The sequence below is a fragment of the Fulmarus glacialis genome, unplaced genomic scaffold (assembly GCF_000690835.1).
Source record: "Fulmarus glacialis isolate BGI_N327 unplaced genomic scaffold, ASM69083v1 scaffold286, whole genome shotgun sequence".
Taxonomy (NCBI): domain Eukaryota; kingdom Metazoa; phylum Chordata; class Aves; order Procellariiformes; family Procellariidae; genus Fulmarus; species Fulmarus glacialis.
In genome coordinates this window covers 108,434-134,334 of record NW_009219845.1, presented here as the reverse complement: position 1 = coordinate 134,334, position 25,901 = coordinate 108,434, and the positions used below count along the sequence as shown (strand labels likewise).

Here is a 25,901-nt window from a genome sequence, read left to right as displayed (position 1 = left end):
TGTGGATTGTTTAAATATAGACTAAATTTTCAGAAGCAGGATTGTCCCGTGGTCTTTGTTTTACAGCATCAATGCTTTGCAGGCTTAATGGCTAGTCCAAGGGATTTTCTACATGGAGAAATAGCTCCAAATAATTATTAAATAGTTGCTGCTGCACTACATCTTCAGATGGATAATTTAATGACTTGGTTAGAATGTTTTTCTGCAGTTTGTCATAGCGTAATTTAGATAGTCTAACTAAATTCATTTTAAGAAAACAAACCTCCTGCAGCAGATCCTCTACAGAATGGTTGAATCGATCCACAAATTCATCAATTAGTTGGCTGTGGGCTATGTCAACTCTGTTCTGGATTGTATATTCTTCACTACAGAGTATGCTGTAGGTTTTGCTGCAGGCTTCGAGAACATCTGATTCCACATGCTTTTCCACAACAAACTTGATCTGTTTCAGTAAGGCATCCAGATGCTGTAGATCAGAAAAGAAGTTCAGCTTTCACCTTATCTGAACAATGAAACTCAGAGAAAGTAATTTGAAGAATACACCAAATCAAGGTTAGATTATCAATATGCTGAATGAAGGCACAGTACTGTGTGACCAGAATAGTAATCAGATACTTGAAAGCAATCAGACTTCTTGCCCAATGTACTATACCTTTTCCATTCTGCCCGTGCTATAGATTTCCAGATCAAAATACTGAGGGATTTGCAGGAGATTTGCAACCTTCTCGGCATCAGCGGAATACTAGAACATCATAGAAACAAAACAAAAAAATAGTGATGTAAAAATAAACACCTACACTACACAATGAAAAAGTTTAGACAGTTGTAAATACCAGTGAGAGATTTATTTTGTTGAAAAACATACCTTTGATAGCAACATAGGAAGTGCAATAATGAAATGCTCAGTCAATTTATTTCTGTCATCTATCTGAGTTTTTCTTTCTTTTGCTGTCAAAACCTGCAAGTGATCAAAAACAACTAAAGTAAATACAATTCTGCATATAGCATTCATTAATTTTTCTGAAGTTTGTATTACAAACAAAAATCCATGCAAGTGTATTTTTAATAAATCAAAAGAGGAGGGAGTAAAAAACTCAAACACATTTGGACTGAAGAGTGATTAAATGGGAAGACCATGTGTCCTAAGAAGCCTTGATTGAAAAGGAAAATACCGTATCATCCAGCGTGATACTGTCTCGACACATCAATATTTTTTTAGGATCGAAATTCAAATATAACCCAAGTCAGTGGAAGTTTTGCTATTGCTTCCAAGTGAATTGAGCTCTGGCTTTCACACATTAAACAAAGTGTTAATGTAAGACCTCAGGGCAAAGTGAAGTATAATTAAGAAAACCAAAACCAAACCACACTGTAACAGTGATTTTCATTAGCAGATTCATGGCCTCATCTCTAAACTGGAATGTAATTCTCAGTGAGAACATACATCCAAGTTCACAGAACTCATTTACAAATTTCAGTGACACATATACTGAAGCTACTAATGCTGTCATAGCAAAACCACCTTGAAAAAGTGAATAGAGAGACAATAATCAAAACAGCATGCTTCATAAAAGCTTAGATCTGGCTTCTTGGCTTCAGAAAAGGAGAGAATACTTTTGAAAACAAATAATGATAATAAAATACTCAAGTTAGCTAATGATTTATGTATAGCAAAGCTGCCAGACCGCACAATAAGGGTTACAAGCTAAAGTCAGAGAAGAAACTATTTCACAAGAAGGTGAGTGCATGATTAGAAATCTGCTCCCATTACAACTCAGAGAATACGCTAGCGAGATCATGAGAACATGACAAACCTCTACTGACAAGTCAGAGATCCCTGCAGTTACCATCCCACAACTCATGATCTAACTGAAAAGAAGCAAAAGCTAAATGTCATACCTACATCCCTCTGTGAGTGAGGAGGAACAGCTGGAAACAAAACACGTGCCTCCTGTGCCAACTCGCAGTGCAGCACCACCCGCGCCAGCAAAAGCCGCTAGCTCATCAGAAGGCAACACAAACGCAGCTAGCAAGTCAGGCTCCCACCCCCTGACAAGCCAGTCATATTCTGGTGACCAAATACTGCTACTCCGTGGTGCTGTTAATTAATGTGGGTCCCTAGGATGATCTTGAGGCTCTTTTGATCATCCTTCAGAAGGTGAAATTTATTTTACTGAAGTGTTTTCTTTAGCTTTGAAGAAAAACAGATATTGAAAATCTAAGACTAAGCAATTTGCTGAACTTAAGTGAACTGAACTGTAGATCTCTTGAGATAGCAAAAATACCCAGAAAGCTAATAGTGACATTATTTGGTGCTCCAAACAGAAAATACAAACATGACATTTTTGTTAAATTTAAAGGTTGCTTTGTCTGCTAGAACCAAAACACAGTAAAGATGTGCTTACAATACAGTTTTGGTAACACAGGATAATACATGCTCGTGCAAATTTGAGTAAGTGCTTTCATAGATTCCCCCCTCACCCCTGAAATGTTTTAATAAATTAGGAATTTCTTAGAATATGCTTTATAAATTAAAGTACATAATGCATGTTTAAATTGATGGCTTCTTGGAGCTTCTCCTGGGATGCTGTTTCTGGACCTGAGGCTAATCTGCTTTTGGCACATAAAAATTAAGAAGCTAAGTTAACTGTATATCGTTTAGCAATAAAGAATGCTAAGTCTATCTCCAGATTTCCCCTTCACTAAGACTGTGACTAAGACTTATTCAGAACAGAACCTAAGAGAAGGACCAAACATTCACATAGGTTTATTTCATTTTAGTCTAACCTAAATAAGAGGGGGACTACCAAAAATCAGGGAAATATGTTTGGGAAGTTGAGACTCTTTTGGAACATGGATGCTGTATTTATGGAGAATACAGTTGAAAGCCTGTTGATCACCCTAACCTTGTAACTTATACTGAAATACTTAAAAGTGCATGCCCAGCCTTAGGCATGGAATTCCACTGATCCCCAAACAGTCACTAGACTTAACATTAAGGGCTGTAGATGTGGGTAAATTACAAGGGTAAGCCAGGGGTATGATAAAAAGAACACCTAAAAAATAATTAAAAAAAAGATTTTCATGCTGTAAATTTATATTACTTAACTTGGCAAAGCAAAACCCAAAATGAAACAAACAAAAAAAACCCCAAACATGTCCAGAAATAGAATTTCTACTGTTTTTCTTCAAAAATGTTCACATGAAACAGGAAACACCAATTCTAAAAATCTAATTTAAAAGTGTCAAAATGTGGCATTGTAGACAAATATTTTGTTACTACAGTAACACACACAGGTCTGAGCTACCTATTGCAGTACCACTTACTCTCTTGCCAGTGCCTCTGCCTACTGGAGGATGTGCTTCAGCAGCTTGTCTGATTGTACACACCATCAGCTCAATAAGAGCACTCTCCTGCCGGTCAGACATTGCTACAGAGGGAAAAGAACAAGTAACATCAGTTCTGATGTGTGTGCAAGACATCTTAAAGAAGACAAATCTGTGAATGCTATTGTAAAACACAGAGAATAGAGAACAACAGAGACAATGTCATTTTGCCCCATTTATCAAACCAAGGATTTCTTGCTTGCTCTTTGAATTACCATTCACACCATCTCAAAATGGATACAGCAGAGCTGAAAAAAGTCCAGGGAAATACAGTCTGGAAAAAGGATGAATGAGGGGTAATATAACAACGATCTACAAAATAAAGAGCATCATGGAGGACAGAGAGTGACTGACTGTTCACTGTCACTTCCTTATAAAATATTCTCACCGTCATGAAGTATTATCTCCCAAAGAACATTGGGTCGCATCTAGAAGATCAAACCCCACTAGGTTACACAGAAACATCTTTTTAAGGAATAATTAGCAATGTTGTGCAATATCAATGAAGTATAGAGGTTAAACAACTACCTTCTTCTCCTTGGACTGGTTCCTCCAAGAGCAATTCTGTCATACATTCCCAGTCTTTCAACAGTTCTTGAGAGCTCTCCCACAAACTGTCCACCAAATAGGCTGCATGTTCATGCAACTAGAAAACCCAAAGCAACCATCAGTACACCATTCTGGTACAGGCAGCAGTTCTTCAACTTTCACAATCATTTGGTCACGGAGAGTGTCCTGGGCATGTATTCTTACGTTAGTTGGAAAGAAAATTCAGTCTGAAACTAACTCTGGAAGTTCTTCTTCCAACTGAATGATACAATTGCATGACAATGGGGATATGTCTTAATGGAAAATGGAATAAACGCAAATTGAGCTTCTCTTCCATAAAGCAGCTTGTCTGTGAAAAATCTTTCTCTGAGTTTTGACCTAGAAGCCGTAAACTTACCTTTCCTCACTTTCTTACTGCATTATAAAAAGGAGAGATGGTGAGACATGAGACTAAGAGAGCTGTAATATACTCGTTTTGAACAGGCATTTATTCTTCACACATGCTGCTACATGCTCAGAAAACAGTAGCAGAAATCCTAGTGACTTCAGCAGGTATAGAATTAACACTAATTTTAACTGCAAAAAATGTTTTTATGTGAATTAACACAACTGTTGTAAAGTGAGAAAAATAATCCATAGACTTCTACTGCTTTATAAACTGATCTTTAACCACTATCAAAAAGTAACAAGCACAAGATGCAGTTCTGATTTGCTTACCAGACATGGGACTGATTCTGTAACTGGAAAGCATCTAAGAGCGTAGGGAAGGAGGTGTCAGTACGTTTACCTACTCTTCTTCTTCTGACAGCTTTGGGCAAAATGTCAGAGCTTACTGATGCTTGTCACAGGTTTACCTATTCCCTCTTCTGAATGTACCCTCTCAAGATTGCAGTGCTTACATCTTCTAGTCCTATGCAGACGGAAACTCCCAATTCTCTAAGTCTTTATTAAAACTGGACTCATAATATTCTACTTTGTTTGTAACAACCCTCTCAAAAACAGCAGTAGCAAAAACTGGCCCTGAGAGAGAGGCGATCTCGGGGAGCAGCGTACGGCTTGCATGGGAAGGCACTTTGCTGATCATGGCTTTGGGAGCAAAGCTGAGTTTCTTTTCTCCTCACAAGGATAGACAAGCTTAACACTATGTAACTTCCAATCACATGCACTCAGATTTAAGGTATTTTCACGAGAAAATACAATGATCTATTACAATCTAAGTTTTTAAGAAGCCGGAGCTAAAAATACATTCAGACAGCAGACTGAAGGCTCACATAGGTAGTGACATTTCATCCAGATTTAACTTGTACGTTTATAAGGCGTTTCTAAAAAATGTTAACACTAGCACTGTACCTGAATGTTATCCTTCCTTCTCAGCATCTCCGATTGTGTTTCTTTTCATCCTCACAGTCAAGTCTCTTTTTCAAGGCTTCATAACAATTAAAATACCCAACTGCAATACCTTTTCCTTTTGCTTTTTACACAAAATACATTACCCTCCCTTCTATAGAGAAACATTTCTGTGATTCCTTTCTTTCACTCTTCCTTTGCCACGTATTTATTACCAAATCAAATGTATCATTTTTAAACCTTTCCCCCTCTATCTTCAGAGCATCCTGTATCTGACAGTTTATCTTCTCAAGTTTTCCTCTACTCCACTGCCATTCCCACCCTAAATTACTATTAGTATGCCTACCATAAAACTTCCCATATATGCTATCTCTACAGACATAAATTATGGGCACATCACATCTCGAATGTATTCATCAAACATTTAATGTCATTGTATGCATGCCTGCAGTCTCCATCCTCCGACGTTTTCAAGATGCAACTGCACAAAGCCCTGAACAACCTCATCTAATCTCACAGCTGACTGTGCTTTGAGCTAATGACCCTCAGGTCCTTTCCACTCTCAATTATTCTATGATTCTAATGGTAATTTGAGATATTATGTAATTTTTGTTCCTTTCTGGTTCAAATGATTTTACCATAATGAGTAACTCCAGAGGTATACTCCTTACATGGTTATCTTAAAAAAAAGAACCAGTTACATTTCTATGTAGCAATGAATCCTAACAGCCACCATACTACCAGCAATGCAGTACTGAGTGCAATGGGGACATGCAAGAGCAAAATAAACCATGAAGAAGATTTTGAGTTAAATTTGCTTGATGGACAAGGAAATGGGGGGCAGGGTAAAGGGCATACAGTATTTCTGGAATTACGAGAAAAAAAGGTAAGAAAGACAACTTGTTACTGTATGCTGATAAATCACTACTTAAGTTCCAGGTTTTATTAAACATGAAATGTTAAAAATGAATTTTTTACCTCACTTTCAAGAAAGAAAAGAACCAACATTCTAATAAGGTTTCCATTTGGACTATTTCGTCCCCTCCTCTTTGCTAGAGCCTCTTCAGCTTGGGGATCATGTCTGCTGAACAGTCTAAAAATAAGCAAAAGGAGCTATCACGTTTATCAAAACAAATCTCATTCCTGCAACAATATGATGAGCATTCATTCTTGATATAGTAGATTTGTTCATAAAACATAGTGAAAGTATCTCAAGCTATTTCTTTCAAGGGAATTTCATGACCTCTACCTGTCTGAAGAGATGAATTTATCTTCAGAGACTTCAAGTTCATAGGGCTGGAAGAATTTCACACAGGAAAATGCTCTCCAAAACATATTTATATTGAAAGATTTTGCACAGTTTTATATATTTGCACAATTTGTATAGTTTTGCATTTTTAACTTATCAAGTCTTACAATGGTGGTAGCACTTATTCCACTAGTGCCTTAAGAACTAAGGTTGTATCTTCACTGTGGTCACGCTGACTGGGATATGGTATAAACAAACTTGACATCCCATTAAACAACCAACCTCAGGTACCAGTAGCAGCATAAAGGATAAAGCAAGCTACCAGTCAATTATTTGGGTTTTTTTTTCAGGTGAATTATACATTCTGCATTGAGTTCCCTGATGCATGGCTAATTCCAAACTACTCTCAATGCTCAAATTTGCTAGCTTAAAGAGATCTCAGATGTGTCTACATTACAGTTAGAGCAATGATTGTTTCACTTCGAGAAGTTTGAAAACTGTTCCTTGCTTTTACAGTGAAACCACAGTCACAAAGCAAATTAGAAATGTGAAACACAGTATTCTGATTTCACTACTATAATTCATTGAAAATAGAAGGATGAGTTACACACAAACGTATTTTAGTTAAAGATATCACCTTTCCCCCCCTGCCTATCTTAACAGATAAGGAATGAGCACCTCTGCAGGTAACGAAATGTCTTAAAATATCCACCTCGGGGTTGAGTCAGTGATCCTCTCTATGATTTGCTTTCCCTTACTAACTACAGAGAGAAAGTCTAATGACTAGCTTACACATAGAAAGTGATATTTAAATGCATAAAATTAGGCGAGATAAATCCCACCTCAAATGCCTCAAGCAGATTCTAACTTATTTAAAATGGAGCACGTGTTAGCAGATACCATGAGAAAACGAGTGTTAGGAATGGGACAATCTTCTCTCAATGCTATTTACCTTGAGAGACATTTATAGAACACAGCATAGTATCTGGTTGTAAAGAAAAGTTAGAATGAAGTTTCATCTTTGCACTAAGTTCTCTAAAGTGCAGGTATGTCTTCAAATTCATTTATGTTCGAGGCAATTTTCAAAATTATTTTGTCACATGTTGATTAACAAGAGAATTTCAGTATATCTTTTGAAAAAGAACCTAACCATTTCCTAAAACATCATGTAGGAAATTAAATGTAACTGAATTTTGTAAATTAACTCCTTGAAACAGATAATGCCCGATCACAGAGATGGAACTCCAGAAATCCACCAACAAAAGCTTACAAATTACAGTGTGGACTTTTAAATCACTAATAAACCACAGAAAACTAGAACACTGGCAAAGGAAAACTGATGTTTTTACATGATTTTTTTCTGTTGTGTATCTTGGCATGGAAAATTATATAACCTGCATTCTGATATATTAAAGCAACATCACAACCCATGAGGGGAAAAAAAGAAAATTACTGCTAAAAGACTTTTAACTGCAAACACTAAAGTGAAAAGGTTAACTACTATGATGTGGCAATGTCCTGGTCATAGTTACTGATGTGGTATGATTCACATCCATGGAAAAGCTAGCTCATTTCCTTTGGCATCCATGGAAAAGCTAGCTCATTTCCTTTGGCATAGTGGATACATGAAAGATGTAACTACGCTGCAATGTATTTTTAGGGGAAGTCAGTATGTTTAGAAACAAATTTCTTAATTATTACTACATAAAAACCTCTCAAGTTCACAACTTTGAAATAAACTGGTTTAAAACTTCGTAAAAATAGTGACTGCACTATCAGGTAGACCATCGGGGGGTATAGGCCCTATATATACTATCACAGGATTTAAAACAGAGAGGTTTATGTAGCCTTTTATATTTAGCCCTTTATATTTAGTTAGGAGAAGTTTTCTGAATTCTAGAGCAAGGAAAATGTAAATCCAGCTTCTTCAAGTCTTTAGGTCTTGAATTTAGAAGAGAGAGTAAGTCTGTGTTTTAAATTAAATACCTGATTTGCTAAATTGGCATATTTCACTCTATTGCTTCTTTGCCTTTTGGTCTTACCTCTACTAGGAAGCATCCACAAACCTGGTCTTATTCCAGAATAACTGGTAACTTACTTTTTGTGAAGGAATTCTCCAGCTGCTACTGCAACAGGCCGGTGTGCTGAATACACCAAGTGATAAACATTCTCACAGTCTTCATTCGACAGAGCTTCTTCACTTCCACTGAAAGAGTCAGAAAGTAACACCTGAACTAAAACAAACGTTTAATTTCAATCCCCTCACCTCCGATAACCTTTTACAGCTACAAGATTGATTTCCTTCATACAAAATCGTAAATGGCTGAACACTGACTTCAAAGATCTTTGGTTCAATTTCCAAATACAGAGACATTTAAAGGGTCTGTGAGACTTGAAAGATTTCCTTCTCTCAGTTGTATATATCTATATACATATAAAAAATACTACTATGAAAAAAATGTCACTGCTGCTTACAAATCTTTCCCTGCTTAATCACTTAGCCCACCACACTAACTACAATGCACATATTGCAAGATGCCCAACACTCATTATCAAACATTATTAAGTTAAAAACCTAGAACATTACATGAGGAAAATGTAATTGCTTGCTTAAACTTATTTGCTTCTATAGCAATGTCTGTTTGCTTTCAAAGCTTTTACTTTTTAAAGCATTCAAATCTGGGACTTGGAAAACCTGCTTCAGCCTCCTGGCCCACTCCATTCTCAGAAGTTAAGTCTTTCCACGTGACAGTCCACGTGCTCGTGTGTGCTGCGGGGCAGGAGGTGCCTCTCTGCTGGCCTGGAAGTAGGAAGGAATATTCCTAATTCCAGCTGCTGAAGGGGCCAGGCCAGGTGGATAAAATTGCCTCAGCAATGGGAGAAGGCACAGAAATGCTCTGGACATGGGCAGTAGAAAACTAAACCAGATGAGGCCACGAAGTGGGGACACGGAACTAGCACTGTGCATCCACCAATCAAATCAACACATAATCACTTTAGGATTGAATCATGGTGTGCATTTAGAATTACAATAATGCTGATAGAATAAATTGTCCATCACTTTTAACGTAGTTATCGTGCTGACTAGATATAGACTTTATTTTCAACATCAAGGAACTGAATCTGATCATACCCTGGCTGGTGCTGGATGAAAGATGATCTAAAGTTTATTTTCTATAATTATCTATTGACAAGAACAAGCCACCTTTTACCCTTGTCTTGGGTAAAGGACATAGTTGGGGCTTCTGCAGTTTCCGAGCTCAAGGTAGATTTTGTGTTTGAGTTTTCTGAAACTCAGAAAAACTTGCATTTTTCATCAGTATTCTTGAAAAATGCTATGAGCCATGGAACAATTATATTCCATCAATGATATAAAAAATATCACCACTGTTGCATACAGGAATATTATTTCCCTCCTTGTATAGTCAGCATTCATCAGAAACATTTATGTATCAGGACTCTGTACATCTTTTGGCTTCATACTACAAATAATTTTTAATTGGTCATTCCCCATCATGATTGTTCCTGACATCTTTTTGGAGTTACTACCTGCAGAATATTGCCCTGTGCTGTTCAACGTGACCCATATTTTTCTGCTAAATGCATTTAGCTATGTTTTCTTCATGCAACCAAAGAGAAAATAGGACATGAAAAAAAAGGTGCACTGGACAATTTTTGATGTAAAATCTTACTGTGTTCCCAAACATTGCTAATAATGTAGGGAATAGATGTGTTCTGCATCTCATTCGTGATCATATTTGTCATATTTGCTTTAAACATGTAACAGTATGAGATTTCCTTTCTTCCTAATATCACAAGTCTAATATCTGTAAAGCAGAGTGACTCATAAGTAAAAAAATGAAGTCCAGACTTCTTTACTAAGAGTAAAAGCTAGTCTAATCTTTCATTCAAATTCTGCATGTCCAAAAACGTTCTTCAAAGTGGAGCCACTGGATATAAAGTATGATGCAGAAACTCTATGCATCTGTTTGTAAAACAGATTTTCTTTAACATATGTTTTAATGAATATATAATAAAAGCTTAGCAGTGCTCCTCCAGCAGCACACTCATGAGGCTGCTGTGGACAGGGTGGTTCAAACAGTCAGCATGTGGGATGATCTCTGGACTGGATCTTTGCCTCAGGGAAGCCACTGCATCTCTGTAAGAAAAAGTTGGGGGCCTACAGGCATGTCTCCTCCTAAATGGCCGAATGTTTAAAATTGCAAGCTACCACTGCCACCTCCACATAACCCAAACAAGGGTGTTGAAGCTAGCATCTCTTCCCTGTCAGCTTACTTACCAGATGACTCCTATTCAGCTGTGCCAGGTAATCAAATCTCCTAACACTGGATCTTTGCTTAGTTACTGCTAGAATTATTTTAGCAAATGTAACCCACAGATACTTGTTTTGGGGCCTTGGCAAAAGGTACAAATGTCCTCTGGCATTGTTCCACAACAGTGGATGCACTAACAGGTTCAATACACCAATACATTTTTATGCTTTACCTATTGTATTTCCATGAGATGGAATATCTTATTTTAGCTTCATGACCATATTATTACATATTCAGTTCAACTTCATACTAAGTGTAAAGTAACAGATTCACTCCATTACACAAGCAACCAAGTCAATTAAATATTACTGGCTTAGGTAACTTTCAAAGCGAATATACAGGTTTTGAAAAATACTCACTGAAGTATTAGCGTGACTAATCGAATGGCTTCCACAGCTACATCATATTCCTTATCAAGTGTCATTGATACAATGCGATCCTGAAAAGGAATTTTATTACAGTGACAAAACAGAAACACACAAACAGCTGGATGAAGAATTCAATAGATTACAAAACAAATACTCTTGGGGAGAGAGATCTTTCAACTAGACACATAACAGCCCTTTAATATTATTCAACCATTTAATGTACATCTTAGGAAGCTGTGCGCTATATGCAGAACAGAACAATAGGCAAGTACACAGGAATGAAAACAAATGCTTAACGAACAGTCCTTATCCTTGTCTGTTTTCCAGGAAACAAGGAAGCCGACTTTGGAGTGGAAGCACTGTTCTGGACTGATCTTATTTATCAGTTCTTTCCTGAAAAGGAATGTACTTGAGTTGGATGACAGCAGAAAAATTGCCTCGCTTCATCCCCCTGAAAACAAATAATTTTAGAGCAATGAATGCTGCATATATGCTTATTTGGAAATACTGTGAAGAAAATCACTGGATATATGCACCTGCATATTGCCTATAAAGTTGTGGCCTTTATACCTGGCTACATCTTAAGGTTTGAAGCTGATCTCAAGAATTACACTACAGACCTTCCACAGGAAAGTGGGAAATTCCATGTTTGACTTTGTATTTTCCTATACTCTTTCTAGTGGAGACAAGCACGCCACTTTCCAGTCAAATCTAATGATTTTATAACTTCTGAAGACCCTATAGTTATGAGAAGTCTCCTAAGGGTTTCTTTCTCCTTAGTTTCAGTTTGCTTACTGGCAACCAAAAATAGATGTGATTAGTGTATGTTGTCCTTCCTATCTGGGGAGAATTTCTATCCATCCATAAAAATGCAGTATGTCTTGATGTTCTTTGCTTGACTGATCAAGTTAATGAAAAGAAATTGGGCCATCTGAAAATAAAACTTGATTTCTGTGGCTTGACCTGCTTCAGGATGGACTAGGTACTATATGACATTTTGGGATGTGAAAATTAGAAGTCAGGGACTGGAAAAGAAACAAGGGAAGTGTTAGGAAACAACAGTGAAAGTCAACAAGGACAAATCAGGACAAAATAAAGGTGTTCAACTCTTTTCTCTACTATTCTGGGCTTTAAAGGCTGAAGGTGAGTATAAAGAAACTGATGCTCATTTCAATATTGAAATTCAGGAATAGTATGTAAAGAATGCATTGTAGCTGCCTCAAGTGTTACCGCTCAACAAAAACAGGTTTGTAGAGATACTTTGTGCCACTATGACTGAATGCACCTCTCAATCACCATTAAGTTCCTGGGAAATTTGATGCATTTAACTGCCATACGTAGACAGTTTGAGAGACTGCGAGAAGTTCACGAAGAGACTCAAACAGTGAAATAACTTTCCAAACAGGAAATTCTGTGTATGGACAAGACAAAAAAATTGCTGTCAATTTTTCCTAAGGTCCTGGCCAAGGAACGACAACTAATAACAACAACATCAAGAGAAAGAACAGCCAGAGATATTGATCTTAAAAGTTTCAGTGGAATTTCATATACTCCCTCAAAGTGTATCTTAAACTCCAGGATACCACAGGGAGGGAACTAACTGCACACGAAGGAGTGAGCACGTAAGTATAAAACTCCTCCTACATCTCTGAAAAAAGCCTGGAAGGGAAGGGATCTTCTCTCCTGCCTACAGAGCAAGAGGTACTCTCTGAATTTGGAGCCCTTTTGGACTTTGAAACCGACTGATTCAACAATGTTTTCTTATCCAAAAAGACCGTTCTCTCCTCTCAATTTTTCCCAGAAACATCAGGCTTAAAATAAACAGTATGGATGCGTCATTTCTTATTTTTTGCCTTGGTGCCAGGATCTCTGTGTGATGGCACCTGCCAGCCAGGCACCAAGATCCTTGAAAATGAGACCTGAACTCCTAATGCCTCTGGAGGTGTAACTTCTGTGCTGTAGTAAGGTACAAACCCCAGCTGCTCAATCTGCTTTGTCAGACATTTCCTGTGCCACTGTACAGCAGTAGAATAGGACACATGCCTGTATTTATAACTTGAAATAGGAATTTTCACTGTCTATGAAGATCAGTTTGCAATTATGTATTAGGCTTGAACAAGGCTGGCTGAAGAGCAAATCTCTCTCCTTTTGCCTCTCAGGCCGTGGAGACAGCCCTCTCCTGCAAAGGGTCAGGGATGAAGGACAGGAATTAAACAGCTGCTTCTAAACCTGCTGGTGTCTTGACTTTGGCACTGACCGCAAAAGAGCTAATGCACATCTTTTCCATACAGCTTCAGTTACCGTTTGCATCAAACAGGACTTCCTGATGGAAAAAAAAAGTCTCCTCTTTGATGGACAAAATTTTTTTTGATGGACAAAGCTCATTTTCTAGCATATCAGCTACTCCTAGAAACACAAACAAATGCTGGAAAGAACACATGTCTTTCCTTTGGAGAAGTGACATTATCAGATCCTTGTCACAGCTATCAGGAAGGTGGTGAAATATTAACACCCCAGTACAAGTCATTCTGGATCAAATTAATTTATACTTTAAACAGCTAAAAGATCTCTAGAGAGATTCCTCTTGACAGTTTGAATGGATTGAGCTGAATACCAGCTGAACTGTGCAGGTCGATTAAAGTCTGATGAGGAAATATAAATAAGCAGACACGGAACTGAGAACGGCATTTAGGTCAATTATTTTTCAGGGGGTGGTGGCAGAGTTTGTGGTGGCAAGACATTTAAGTAATTTATCACAGATTCAAAAAGCATTAATTTGAAACTTTGCTCCATCCTGGTGCCAAAGGCCGCATCCCTGTCAGCACAGCTGTAAATCCAAGTGCAGGCATTTGGGCTATGCCAGCTTTTTGTTCTCTTGATGTGGCTGGAAACTGAAACTGATAAATCATCCTATTAAACGTATCTGTTCTCGAGGCTCACAGAGACTTTGAACTCACCTTTTCTCTAATTTATTTCATAACAGCTTTAATGGAACAGAAGAAAGACAAGGATTCCTAGCAGGGTTTCCCCTTCCTCTGAATGATTTTCTTCATTGACAGAAATGAAAATTCCCTGTGCCATTCTAAACCAAGCAGCAATGCACAGGCTAACCTGACTTCCTCTAACAAAGAAAATTGTCTATACTGTGAAAAAACCCAGGAGGAAGTATTTAGAGGTTTCACGTTCCTGCAGTTTTTTGAAGTACATTGTTGAGTAACTATTTCTCAAAGTGCCTCCAATCGTCCTGAAAAGGTTTTTCTGGTGGATGGGACAGGTTCAGACTCAAAGCAGCATTTTCTCTTACGAATTATAGGAGGCTAAATGAGAAGCATCCAGCACATTTTCCAGTAAAGAGAAGCAGATATAGAGACCATGAGAGTTTTAGTGGCCTATTTAAAAATAAATCAAATTACAGAAGGAGCAAATATAAACAAATCCATAAGTCTGCCCAGATGGAACGAGAAAAGCAGCAGAGTTGGAGGGTTCATTTTTCTGGAGAGTTAACTAGTATTTTTTGTTGTCCTGAGATGATAAGCAAACCAGACTGATGGAGGCATTACAGAAGTAGTCTGAGGTCTGAACCTGTTTGCCAGGTTCTCTTCTATGAGAGAAAAATTTGTCTTTACTGTAATAGTCCCAGAAACTGACTTTATAAAATTAGAAGAATATAGGCCCTGAAATGATCTCACAAAATGATCTAGTTTCATCTCCCACTTTAAAATCAAGTACACCTAGTTCATTCCTGACATATTTATTTAATCTCCCCTTAAAAAATCTCGAATGAAGGAGATTATTAATAAAGAGTCGGTTCTATTATATAACTGTAATTTTGGACAGAAAGCCTTCCTCAATATTTAGACTTTACTGCAGTTTAAGTATCTTTTTTCTCCATCTCAAGTGAATGTGGTAAAAGTCTGACTACCATTATATTTTTATGGATTGTTTACATACAGGGAAGATATGACAAGTTTTCTGTATTTTGTGCTTTCCTAGATCAAACTGGAGGAGTTAATAGTAACTGCAATGACAGACAAAACCAGTGAAGCAGTATCAAATCTACAGTGAGACGTTTTTAAGTCTCAGGCACAGTAGTTATTTATGAGTATTTAAGTCTCCACTTCTTTTCTAAACAGAATTTTTCATCAGCATTATAATCGTGATTTAAACGAAAATAAATGAAGTTAGTCTTTCCTTGGGGGGTAGCCTTTACCACAGTTCTGTGTTCTCCAGAACACAAAAGCCGTGGTAAAAGGTGCCAACCGACGTGGTGACAGTGTCTGAAAGCTTTCCTCGCAGAGTATCCAAACAGAAGCAATGACAGTATTTCTACACTCATCTCTCCAGATACTTCACTTGTGAAATAAAGCAGTCATGCCACAAAGTGAATTAACAGCCACATTCTCATCAAGATATTAAGCAAAAAGTCAGAGTGTTTGGTAAAAAAACCCATGAAATATTCCTCCAGTATCCTGTCTCCTGAACAGGACGATCATGCTCAGGGGTTTGTCTAAAAGCAGAATGTAAACTCCTGTTCTGCAGCAAGGTATTTCACTGTGTAGAATATTGTGATGCCGATCAAAGTATCTCCTCCTCCAAACACAAGCACATATTCAGCTAAAAAGCTGTCTTACGAACCATCTTTTGTTACAGGCTGTTACTTTCAGATGTATTTTAGATTGTGTGAAACACCCAGTACACATCCTTAAAATTCAATAAATCTAAAAGTAAGTAAGTACAAGCAGGTTGAATAATGACAATGTATAAACTATTAATAATACAAACAGATAAATAATCATCCTGGCCAAACCTGACAAATCTTACAAGATAAAGACTGTAAAATTAATTTGGCTTAATCTCAGCATTCAGTAATACAGTTTTACTACTGCAGTTACAAGCCATGTCACAAACAAATGAGTTTATTTTTGCATTTAATATACATGACTCAAAGACCGCAACAGGATGAGATAGACGATACTTTTATTTTCTGTACTCCTTCCAAAAATTGTATTTCCTCTTACCTTGAATCTATTAGTGAACAGCTCCAGTTTTGGAAATAACTCTCTGTTGGTATACAGACTCTGAAGAGCTTTCAAACACTTCAACCTCACTTCACCTTGCTAAATAAAACACACTAAGATTAGCTGATAGAATACCCTAATCAAATGCACATGAATATTAAATAATATCATATTGTAATTTGCTTAATGTACATTTAAAATTTTATGCAAATGAGTTACCAAAGCCAATTTGCAATTCAGCTAAAAACCAAAAACCACATGCAGCTGCCTACAAACAATGTTAAATTTTCTCCCTATTTGCATATATAAAGAATTTAATGTGCCATCAGTTAAACGTCTGTTACTGTTTCCCTTTCAAGTAACTCCACAAAAAGATAAAGAATGTAGCAAGTAAATACAAAATAAAGACGTACGATCTCAAGGTAGTTGGTGAAAAGACAGTGCAGCTATTTATCTTTAGGAAAGAGAATACAGGTAACTTCTGCCTGATATCTGGCGTTTACAATCAACGCACAAGCGTTCAAAGTGATTGAGCACGGGCTGCGTGTAGCCCACTCAAGAAACTCCGCCATCTCCGAGCATTGTCTTTCCTTTTCCCAGGGACAGAAGGAATACACGCTGGATTTATTATTCTGAAATTTTCTGCAGCCCATCTCTCATTGTAGGACAGGCACAGGCTGAAGGATGCAAAAGGCCTGAGACCCTCCAGTGCGGAGCAGGCTGCTGCCACAAGAACAACGCATCCAAGCCGCAGCCTGAGGAGCCCTCGGGGAGAAAAGCAGCTTGTGTCCGTCTGCCTGAGTTGTTCTGGTGGCGGCAGCTCATTCCCAGCTGCCCTTTAGATGGGGATTGCTTTGATCTGGTGAGCTGCAGGCAGGAAACGTGGGTGCCACGAGACAGCGCCTACGGATCAGGGTTTGCTGCCTACGGGAACGCTGATGACAAAGAGAAGGGCTGGATCCCCTGGGCACGGGCACATCACCTGGCCGGCTGCAGACGCGCAACTCGGCTCAACCGCACAGTCTTGGCGAACCATGGATTCTTGTTGAAAAATATTTGTAGATAGCAAAAAGGTTATCAACACAAATCTGCTCAAATATAACCTGTAGAGTTCACTGCAGTGTGAACTTACTTTTACGAAAGCGAGTACACTACCAAGTCTAAGGCCTTAAGCTGCTCAAGAACTAACATAAACTATTGAACTTTATAAATAAAACTCCATACCCAGAGGGCTTCATTTCTGAGCCTGTCTCTTCTGTAATTGTCTGTATTTAAAAAACTGAAAGAAAATTCAGAACATTTTACTGACACAAAAACAGAAGCTAAAAATCCTTATTTTTAAGTTTCTTTCCTCCTTCCCACCTATTTCAAAAATTGAAATAGATGATAAAAGAAGGACAGAAGTTGAAAGGAGGATTTTCAGAAGAACTTTTCCTGGAAGAACTATTGTTCCTGAGAAATCATCTCTCTATACCTGTGAGGAGTGTCTGAGCACTCATGCTCTCTTGTAGGGATCTTCTTGACTACCAATGCAGAGGAAGTCAATGAGATGAAAGTTATGTTTAAAGGATCTGTCATAAGATCTTTCAAGGTACAGAAAAGAACTTGCTTGAAGAAAAAATTTATATGGATGTGACCAACTACTAAACAAGCACAGAGAAATGCTGCTTGTCATTCTTCTTTTAATGGTACCTATGTTGCAGTACCAGAAATGGTGTCTCCTCTGCTGTGTGGCATTCAGAAAGGCCAGGATCTCTGGAGTCATCACTCATCATTAGAAGAGGATGTCAGGCTCTTAAGGCCTCAGCTTATTTAGCCACAGAGGATCAGTATCAGTTTTGGCACGTGATGAACACTACGGAGCAACAGTGAGATACCAGGTTTAGTTACAGCTCCATTGAAGACTGTCCTGCTTGTGAGCAGACGGCTTGTTATTCAGCCAGTGCTGTAGTCCCAAAATGCAAAACTCTGAATTGGTTAGGTACAGAAAAAAAATCAGTGCCAACAGCAATGAGACTTGAGACCTGTGCACGTAAGGTGGAGTCCAAAGCCCTTGTGGACTTCACCGAACACCATGGATCAATGGTTCCAGAGTTAAGTTCAGGCCTGATACTGAGGGTCTCTATAAGTCTCAAGTGAGCAAATCAGGCAAAGTAGATAGGAAGCAAACCTGCGAACATTTGGTACTTGCATGGTTTGCCAGGAGACTGAAGCCAGATGCTAACAAAAGCATACCGAACCAGGCTACCATCCTCCTGCCGCTCACCAGACCTGAGGCAGAAGACAAGCGACCGCAGGAGCAGGTGAGGAAGAGAGAAAGGTTGTGTTACACCTGGTCCCTCCAGCTGAGAGCAAAGGCCCAGGAGACACACAGGCAATCCCTGGAAATGACTGCCTTTCTTGGCAGACAAATGAGAGGAGGAGGACTTTCTCTGATAGCAAAAAGATCTGGTTTTTAAATTGTTGGTCAAGGATAGAATTCATCTCTTTGGAGAGGGAAGAGCCCCTGCACATCAGCTTGCTAATCCTATTAAGAAGGTTTTAAAATACAGTCAGCGGAGATTAGTGACAGGAACCCACGGGGAGGCATAAACAGCAATGACCTGGACAAGAACCTAAGAAAGGCAGAAGTGAAGGTGTACACAGAAACACTGCACACGAGTCCAGAATGGAGGAGATGTCCCACAGACCATCAACATGCCGGACACGAGATGCTTCCTAAGTAACTATGAGAATCATCCAAGTAACATGAGCTTTTAACACCCCAAACACTTTTTGGGGAAAGAAACACAGCAGAAATTTCCTACCTAGCAAGGAAGTAAGGGGTGGGAATGCTAAAGTTAGGGTAATTCCTAGGAAACTTATGCTGGGGTAAAAGCTGCAAACACAGTGATGCAGAGCAAGGACAGGAAGAGACTTACTTAACTGAGAGATGAACTTATTTAACAAATTAATTAGGAGGTCAAGCATAAGAGGAATACAAAAACCAGAAGGAAGTTAAAATAAAAAAAAGCCTGGGCACAGTATGGAACGGACACAAGAGGTAATGAAGAAAACTGTATGTAAATATCTTTGTAGCACAACAAAGAAAAGTTCGTTTGCTTTGAAGGAAAAGGAGAAAAGTAATTGTCACTTTTTATGTGTACAGTGGGTAGGAAAAGAAATAGTAAATTAAAGTTACAACACAGACTATTTAGCTTATGCGAGGAAGAACTTTTTAGCGGCAAACATAGTCAAGCACTCAACTGCTACAGAAAGCTGTGGAAAAACCAACACTAGAGGTTTTTTTAGAAAATATGACTGTCTGTGAGAGACACTGTGGATATACAGTGAACTCTGTCTTAAGCAGGGAAGGAATAAGCAAAAATATTTCCCAGACTAGATTTTGGCCACATTTTCTGCAATTCTGAGCTGAAGTTCACAGTGAGTATGAGTCAACCTAAGGCAGCAAATATTTGCAACCACGCAATACCTTTAATTCTGTTAAAGAAAACAAGTATCACTTTCCAGCTATTTTTGTGTAGTCACATCTATGCTTTACAGACAGAAAGAACGTATCTGAAAGGAACACCTTGCCATTTTCTACGAAAATAACAGACAAAATATTTGCATTATCAGCATTCTAACAACTAAGACCTTCCATTCTCCTGAGTTTCATCTTCCAGAAAAATATACTTACTTGGGGTTTTGTCCAATTTATAATTGTGACACTTAATTATTGCAGAATCCTGAATCCATCCACACTGTCATCGGCTCTATGAATGCCTCTTTCTCCAATCTAATTATTCCTGTAATTTCCCTTCTCTCAAAGTGTTTTTAGATATTTATATATTTTTATTATTTTTGTTACATAAAATTCTTTTTCATGAATATGAGAAATACCTTGCAGTAATACTTAATTGTTAACGCTTTCTTTTACTTGCAATTTGAAATTAGAACCTAAAACAAAAACATCAAATGTTTACCAACACTGTTAAAAGACAATCATTTCTCATATTTTCCCTATTTTTGTTGAGAAAATCCTCCAGACGCTTCTGAGTTTTGAGCAAGAAATTGTTACTGCTGCTAATGAAACAAAAAGCAATACATACACCTTTCATGCCAGCAGTGTGGGGTAGTCTATATTTGCCTGGGAGAGTCATGCTCTACTCAAAATTCTCTTTAATATGGCAGACCTGTGAAAAAGAATCCACCCTGATGGAAGCACACCATTTTCCTGTTTTTTTTACTCGCTAATCACAGGACTTGAACCAACAATCTGTAACTCTTGTGTGAGTCTCACAGTGATCTATAGCCTGGCATCCAGCCAGCTTAGATTCTTATTAATGTTCCACATTGTTGATACTTTTGAGTATTAGTTCGCCATCTCCCAATGAGACTTCTCTTAACGCTCAGGGATACGACAGCTCCAGAAACGGTGATTAAAGGTGCACTGCTACGCGTCAGCTCACATGCCAGACGAAGGCTTAGATCACACAGAAATGATGACTTTTTGAGCCCCCAGAAACACAGTTGTAAGTATTTTTTAAGTAGGGTAGTCAAGAGAGCCAGCAAAGCCATTTCTCTCTTCTCACACTTCATCTTTCTTCTTCTGCATTTTTCCAATTCTTTTTTGGTGGCTAAGGGTATTCTGCTCTTTTTTAAAATTTATCAGGTTTTAATAATAGATAATGAATTTGCTCAGCTCTTTGCCCTACCATGTTTCTGCAGACTGCACTGTTTGGTTTTTTTTCCTCTTGTGTAGAAAAATGACCTAAATTACTGGGTATCTTCAATCCCACAGTTTATGGGATGACCATAATATACTGTGTTGCATTTTGATGCTCTAGGGTGGTGTATTTTGAGGTAATCTGCTGCCTAGTGACAGAAATAGTTACACTGCGAGAGAGAAACAGATGGAAATGTCCTGCAGCACATTAGTACCTATGGCAAGAGTATTCCTGGCAGGAGCAAGGAGTTGTGCTCTGTCTGCACAGGCCTGCTCAATACCATTTATGAAGATACTGTGTATCATTTGATGCATTTTTTTTTATTTTCTCAAGCTTTCCCAAAACTAAGGAAATTAGGTACCAAGGAGATAATATAAAGTTAAACATTCAGAAGTTTGGAAAAACTACAATTTCAGTTTCTATATAAACTTAATAAAAACAAGTTCTATTTTTTCACCCTTGTAAGTTAGGATGCCATCATGATGAAGTATTCAAATACCATCTGTTCCAGAGGACCCCGGGTTCACTCCTTTCACAGAAAGTAGACGCATGCAAAGTAGGAAAAGGCATTTTCTTATGTGTTAGGAAGTGGTTTAAGAACCATGACTGTCTAGGTATCTAGAGACACAATTATGGTTTCAAAACAGTGCCATGCATCAATGAGGCAGGTGAAAATTAAGACTGGACAGTCTGATTTAAGACTTTTTTTTTTTTTTAAAGAGGTTTTTTATGCAATTATATTATAGTTTTATATATATTTTAATTTATGCTCCCAGATCCACGGGAATGAAAAAGAAGCTTAAAAGGGAAAGAAAGGCAGAACTAGAAACCAATATTCAAATGAGAAAGTAATCTAAAAAAACCAAAAAGCCCTATAGACATTCATCTGAAATCTGGGAAAGACAGGATTAACGTACAAAATATACAGATTTCCCAAATTAGAGAACTAAACTTCTGTATCCTACCTCTGAAAGACTACACTGGAGTTACTACAAAGAAGTGTAAGAACTGTGTCTTCCCTGTGATTTAATTTGTGTCTTCTGAAGTAGGATATGAAACTGCTCATTAATGTCTTGCACTGCTGCCTCCTCTCTTTTCTGTGGTAGCAAGCTTCCAGAGAAGTTAATAATTTTGGGGTGACTTCTGTTCATATGAAATGGAAATACCTTATGACTATTGCCTCAGCCTTCATTTTTTCAGTATTTTAAGCACTGATCATAGAAAAAATTATTTCCTGATCAAAGAAAAGCAAAATCAAGAAACTTGGGTACCGGCCGGCAAGTTTTTCAGGCAGTGCCAATGAAAGCCATGCTGCTAAGGGATCTTGTACTTTTTGGATGGTTTGCATTTTTAATTGATTCTTATTCCATCTTTTTTCAATGTATTTTCCCATTTCACCTCCTTCCTCCTTTCTGTGCCTCCCCAAACGTCTCTTTCTCTCCATTCTCTCCCTTTTCATCCTTTGACACATGGCCCACCTGCCTCTGACTCTTCCCCTATTCTACTTACAATCTGTCTCACTCTATACATTAAACATACACTACATCAATAAAGAATATCACATATCATGTATATCAGGATATTAAACAGATTAGCTAGTGATTTAAAGACTGAGAACCCCAAGGCTCTTCTGAGGCCCGCAATGATAAATATTACAAAGCAAGCAGAGGCAGAAGAGTAGCCTGATAGAATTCTTCTGTGACTGCTCCAGATGGAAAACCATTTTTTTTTACCATAACACTGTAATTTAAAATTTGTCTGATATGAAAGAACATATTAATTTTTAAAAAGCTGAGGTAAAAATATATGTTAAGGCTGCAGGCAGATGACTAGAGCCTGGCCTGAGGTTAAGCTAACTGAAGAGGATGTGAAAAACTATTGGACACGACATGAGAAGTTGCTGGATGTGACAGATAACAGTGTGAGAAGCTGACACCAGACTGCGCCGTGAGGAACGGCTGGATTTCACAGATGGTTAAAGGGAGTTATGTGAGAAATGGCTGGACTTCACAGATACTAGAATGGGACCGAGAGCTGAGAAGTGCAACGCTACTAGATTCTGCTCTCCCATTGGAAGTGCTACTTTGCGGAAATGTTCTGCGAGGATTAGAATGTGCTTCAAAAAATCCACTGCAATTATTCAAGGGATAATCTATTTTTAATTAAAAGCCCTAGTAAAATAAAGCCCTCCACCACACCTAAAATCCTAATCCTCCAACCTGAGTTGACCTCCCCACTGATTTGATAACTTGAAGCAACGATCTCCACCTCCTGAAGAATGCCTACTAGTGAGGCACACCGATGTTAAAAATGAGGTACACAGATGGAGCAGCATCTCAAAGCACTGTGATGGCCATGTTTCCATGTCCAAGCTTTAATGACAGGAAGTGTTATGCGGAGTAAACAGTGGTCATGGTTGATTGTAGCAGTAAGCAGGATCTTCCTCCTGATCAAGTTTTGTAACAATGAGATGTAATGTAAAAGTTTGGGGAAAGTTTGTAAAGTGAAAGTTTGAGAACTACAGGTTTAGAGAGGAAAGATGTCACATACCTAGTCTCTAAAGCATATAGCATACTCTTAACAAGTAAATTGCTGGTCCAAATCAAGGTAAGATGCAGATCCTTGTCAGCTATAGCTAAACAAAAGAACCAGCGGCAGCTAACTTCTTTCCTCAGCAAAAGCTAACATCTTTCTAACTGATCTCATTCAGACTTCAGCAAAAGAGTGACTGAGTCATATCCTCAATGACAATATGCTGTCCGAAGTTACTGAAGAAATCATCTTTTTAAAGAATCAGCTATTAACTACCAGTTATGCAAGTCATCAGAATGAACTTGCAAACTTTTAATTTTTTCCAGTAGTGCTTCTAGAAAAAAAGAAAAGTCTGAATCAGGGTGCTGGAATTTAATGAGCATTTCAACAGCACAGGTACGTCTCATCTGTTTTCCTTGGACAATGTTAGCAAAAGACTTCAGAGTAAAACAAGTGTTTCTAGTGGTTTTGGTGAGAGTGGAAGGACAGTTAGTCCCAGTTGCTGCCTGGTATACAGTCAGAAGTGCAAAGTCCTGTTCTATTAGTGTTAGGAATGGGCTACTCTTGCTGCAGGAACTGAGTGGTACTTAGGCCTGTTGCCACCCAGCAGAGGCATGTTGTGGATACCATCAGTACGAAGAACTGTGGTGAGATAGGAAAGAACCTCTGGATATAAATCTTTTTGCTTCCACCTGGCGTTTCAACAATTTTTTGAAGAAAAAGCTAAAGAGAACCTTGAAGAGATTCTTCAAGGGAAAATGAATTGATGAGAACTCCACTGGTTGTGGAGCCAGTGATGTCTGTTGGGGTCCCAGAGATGTTCTCTTCCCTCCAACTGTTGGGCAATGTAAATGGAAGACACATCTGGAACTCTCTTTTCCACCCTGCTTCAGACACAAAGGTTCTCAGGGATGATCAGAGGAGAATTCTGTTTCTCTTGTAATCAGAAGAAAAGCACCATGGAAACATTTCTACTAAGATATTCTAACGGAGACTGAAAACACAAAAAGCACATGAACCAAGCACACAGTTTGGGACTACTGTATCCTAATTTAAGTGAATACCTTGAAATAAGCTGGTTGAAAGATAAATAACAGGCAAGAAAAAAGAACAATCTCTTTTCAAATCAAAGATGATACACTAAACATGTCTTGGGTGGTATAACACCAGCTATCTACAGTACGCTCTGCTATGTACAGTAATACACAATACTTACCCTGTCATGTAGTGTCCAACCAACATATTTTAAATAACTATCATTCAGGAAGGCATCACTGTACATTTTCATCCAGACACCAATTTCTTCAATACAGACAGCTCTAATCTCAGCAATAGCATCACTAATAAGGAAAAAAGAAAAGAAAAGAAAAAGTATTAACCAGATTACAGACACATATCATTTACTTCTCATTCCCGTTGCCCTAGCTATATTATTTTGCTTTTACTTTTGACGAACTTCACTACATAGGGCCTGTCACTGTTCTCACTGCTGTCTCACTCATTTTCTCTTCCTTTATGTCCTTGAACTCACTGATCTATCTAATAATTTAAATATTTCTACATCCAGATATGATATTTCCATTATCTCAAAAAATTCTCACCCTAGTTTGCTTCTCAGTCTATTATCCCATCTTTTACCTCCCTCTTTTCAAACAGAATTACGAATCCAAGCTACAAACCTCCTTTAGACAATAATTTCTGAAACATCGTCACTGACATTTGCTTAGCAGGTTTGACTCTCTCCAGCTAGACGTGTAGAACAACTGCAAGGTGGAAAAAGTTCTTTGGTTTAACCAAAGGAGCCTGCCAGAGGGGCAAAATGGAATTTGGTACATAAACAGATCCTGTTTCACGCACTGCATGAAAGCCCCTATAACAAAACCTAGGAGAATGTCTACATTTCAACATTGGTTTCTTCCAGTTTTCTTGCTTTTTTCTACATTCTGACTGTGGTAAGTGATGGAAGAGGCAAAGACGTATCTCAGGCAGACTTATCAGCTGCTTATTGAGGAGGGGCAGCAGGAAACTGTCTGGAGAGATCACCTAAAGAGATCAGGAATGGAAATGATTTCAATCTGATTGGCACTTTCCTGCCTGACTGACATAGAGCATGGCATATTTACTAATAATGAACGACGGCTGAACAACGGGAAAAGGGATTGGGGCCATCTGGCCCTTTAGTAATTTCATCTCTGAGACATCTGTTACTATGAGAAATCACTTGTGCCACTCCAGCTGGCACTGCTTCACAGTTCAAAATTTCAGCTGTAATAAAAGAGGAACATAAAGAGCCACTGTACAGAAGAAGGGAATGTCTGGTGCTTTGCAAACACCGGCCTTGCTTATAATTGAGACTCTTGTTCTGTATTTTTATAAAAAAATCTTTTTGGAAAAGTAATAAACATCAA

At 38.2% G+C, this 25,901-nt stretch overlaps 1 protein-coding gene across 1 annotated transcript in view; it reads right to left on the bottom strand.

Annotated features, from left to right (window-relative positions):
- Positions 1 to 25,901, bottom strand: part of STAG1 (stromal antigen 1) — a 155,609-nt gene that overhangs the window by 46,488 nt on the left and 83,220 nt on the right. The window contains exons 9-18 of the mRNA XM_009580516.1: positions 24,710 to 24,833; positions 16,253 to 16,351; positions 11,226 to 11,305; positions 8,631 to 8,738; positions 6,262 to 6,376; positions 3,916 to 4,033; positions 3,328 to 3,431; positions 866 to 958; positions 653 to 742; positions 263 to 466 (exon numbers count right to left, since the gene is read on the bottom strand). Of these exons, the coding sequence (XP_009578811.1) occupies positions 263 to 466; positions 653 to 742; positions 866 to 958; positions 3,328 to 3,431; positions 3,916 to 4,033; positions 6,262 to 6,376; positions 8,631 to 8,738; positions 11,226 to 11,305; positions 16,253 to 16,351; positions 24,710 to 24,833 (1,135 nt within the window). The remainder of the gene's footprint in view (positions 1 to 262; positions 467 to 652; positions 743 to 865; positions 959 to 3,327; positions 3,432 to 3,915; positions 4,034 to 6,261; positions 6,377 to 8,630; positions 8,739 to 11,225; positions 11,306 to 16,252; positions 16,352 to 24,709; positions 24,834 to 25,901) is intronic.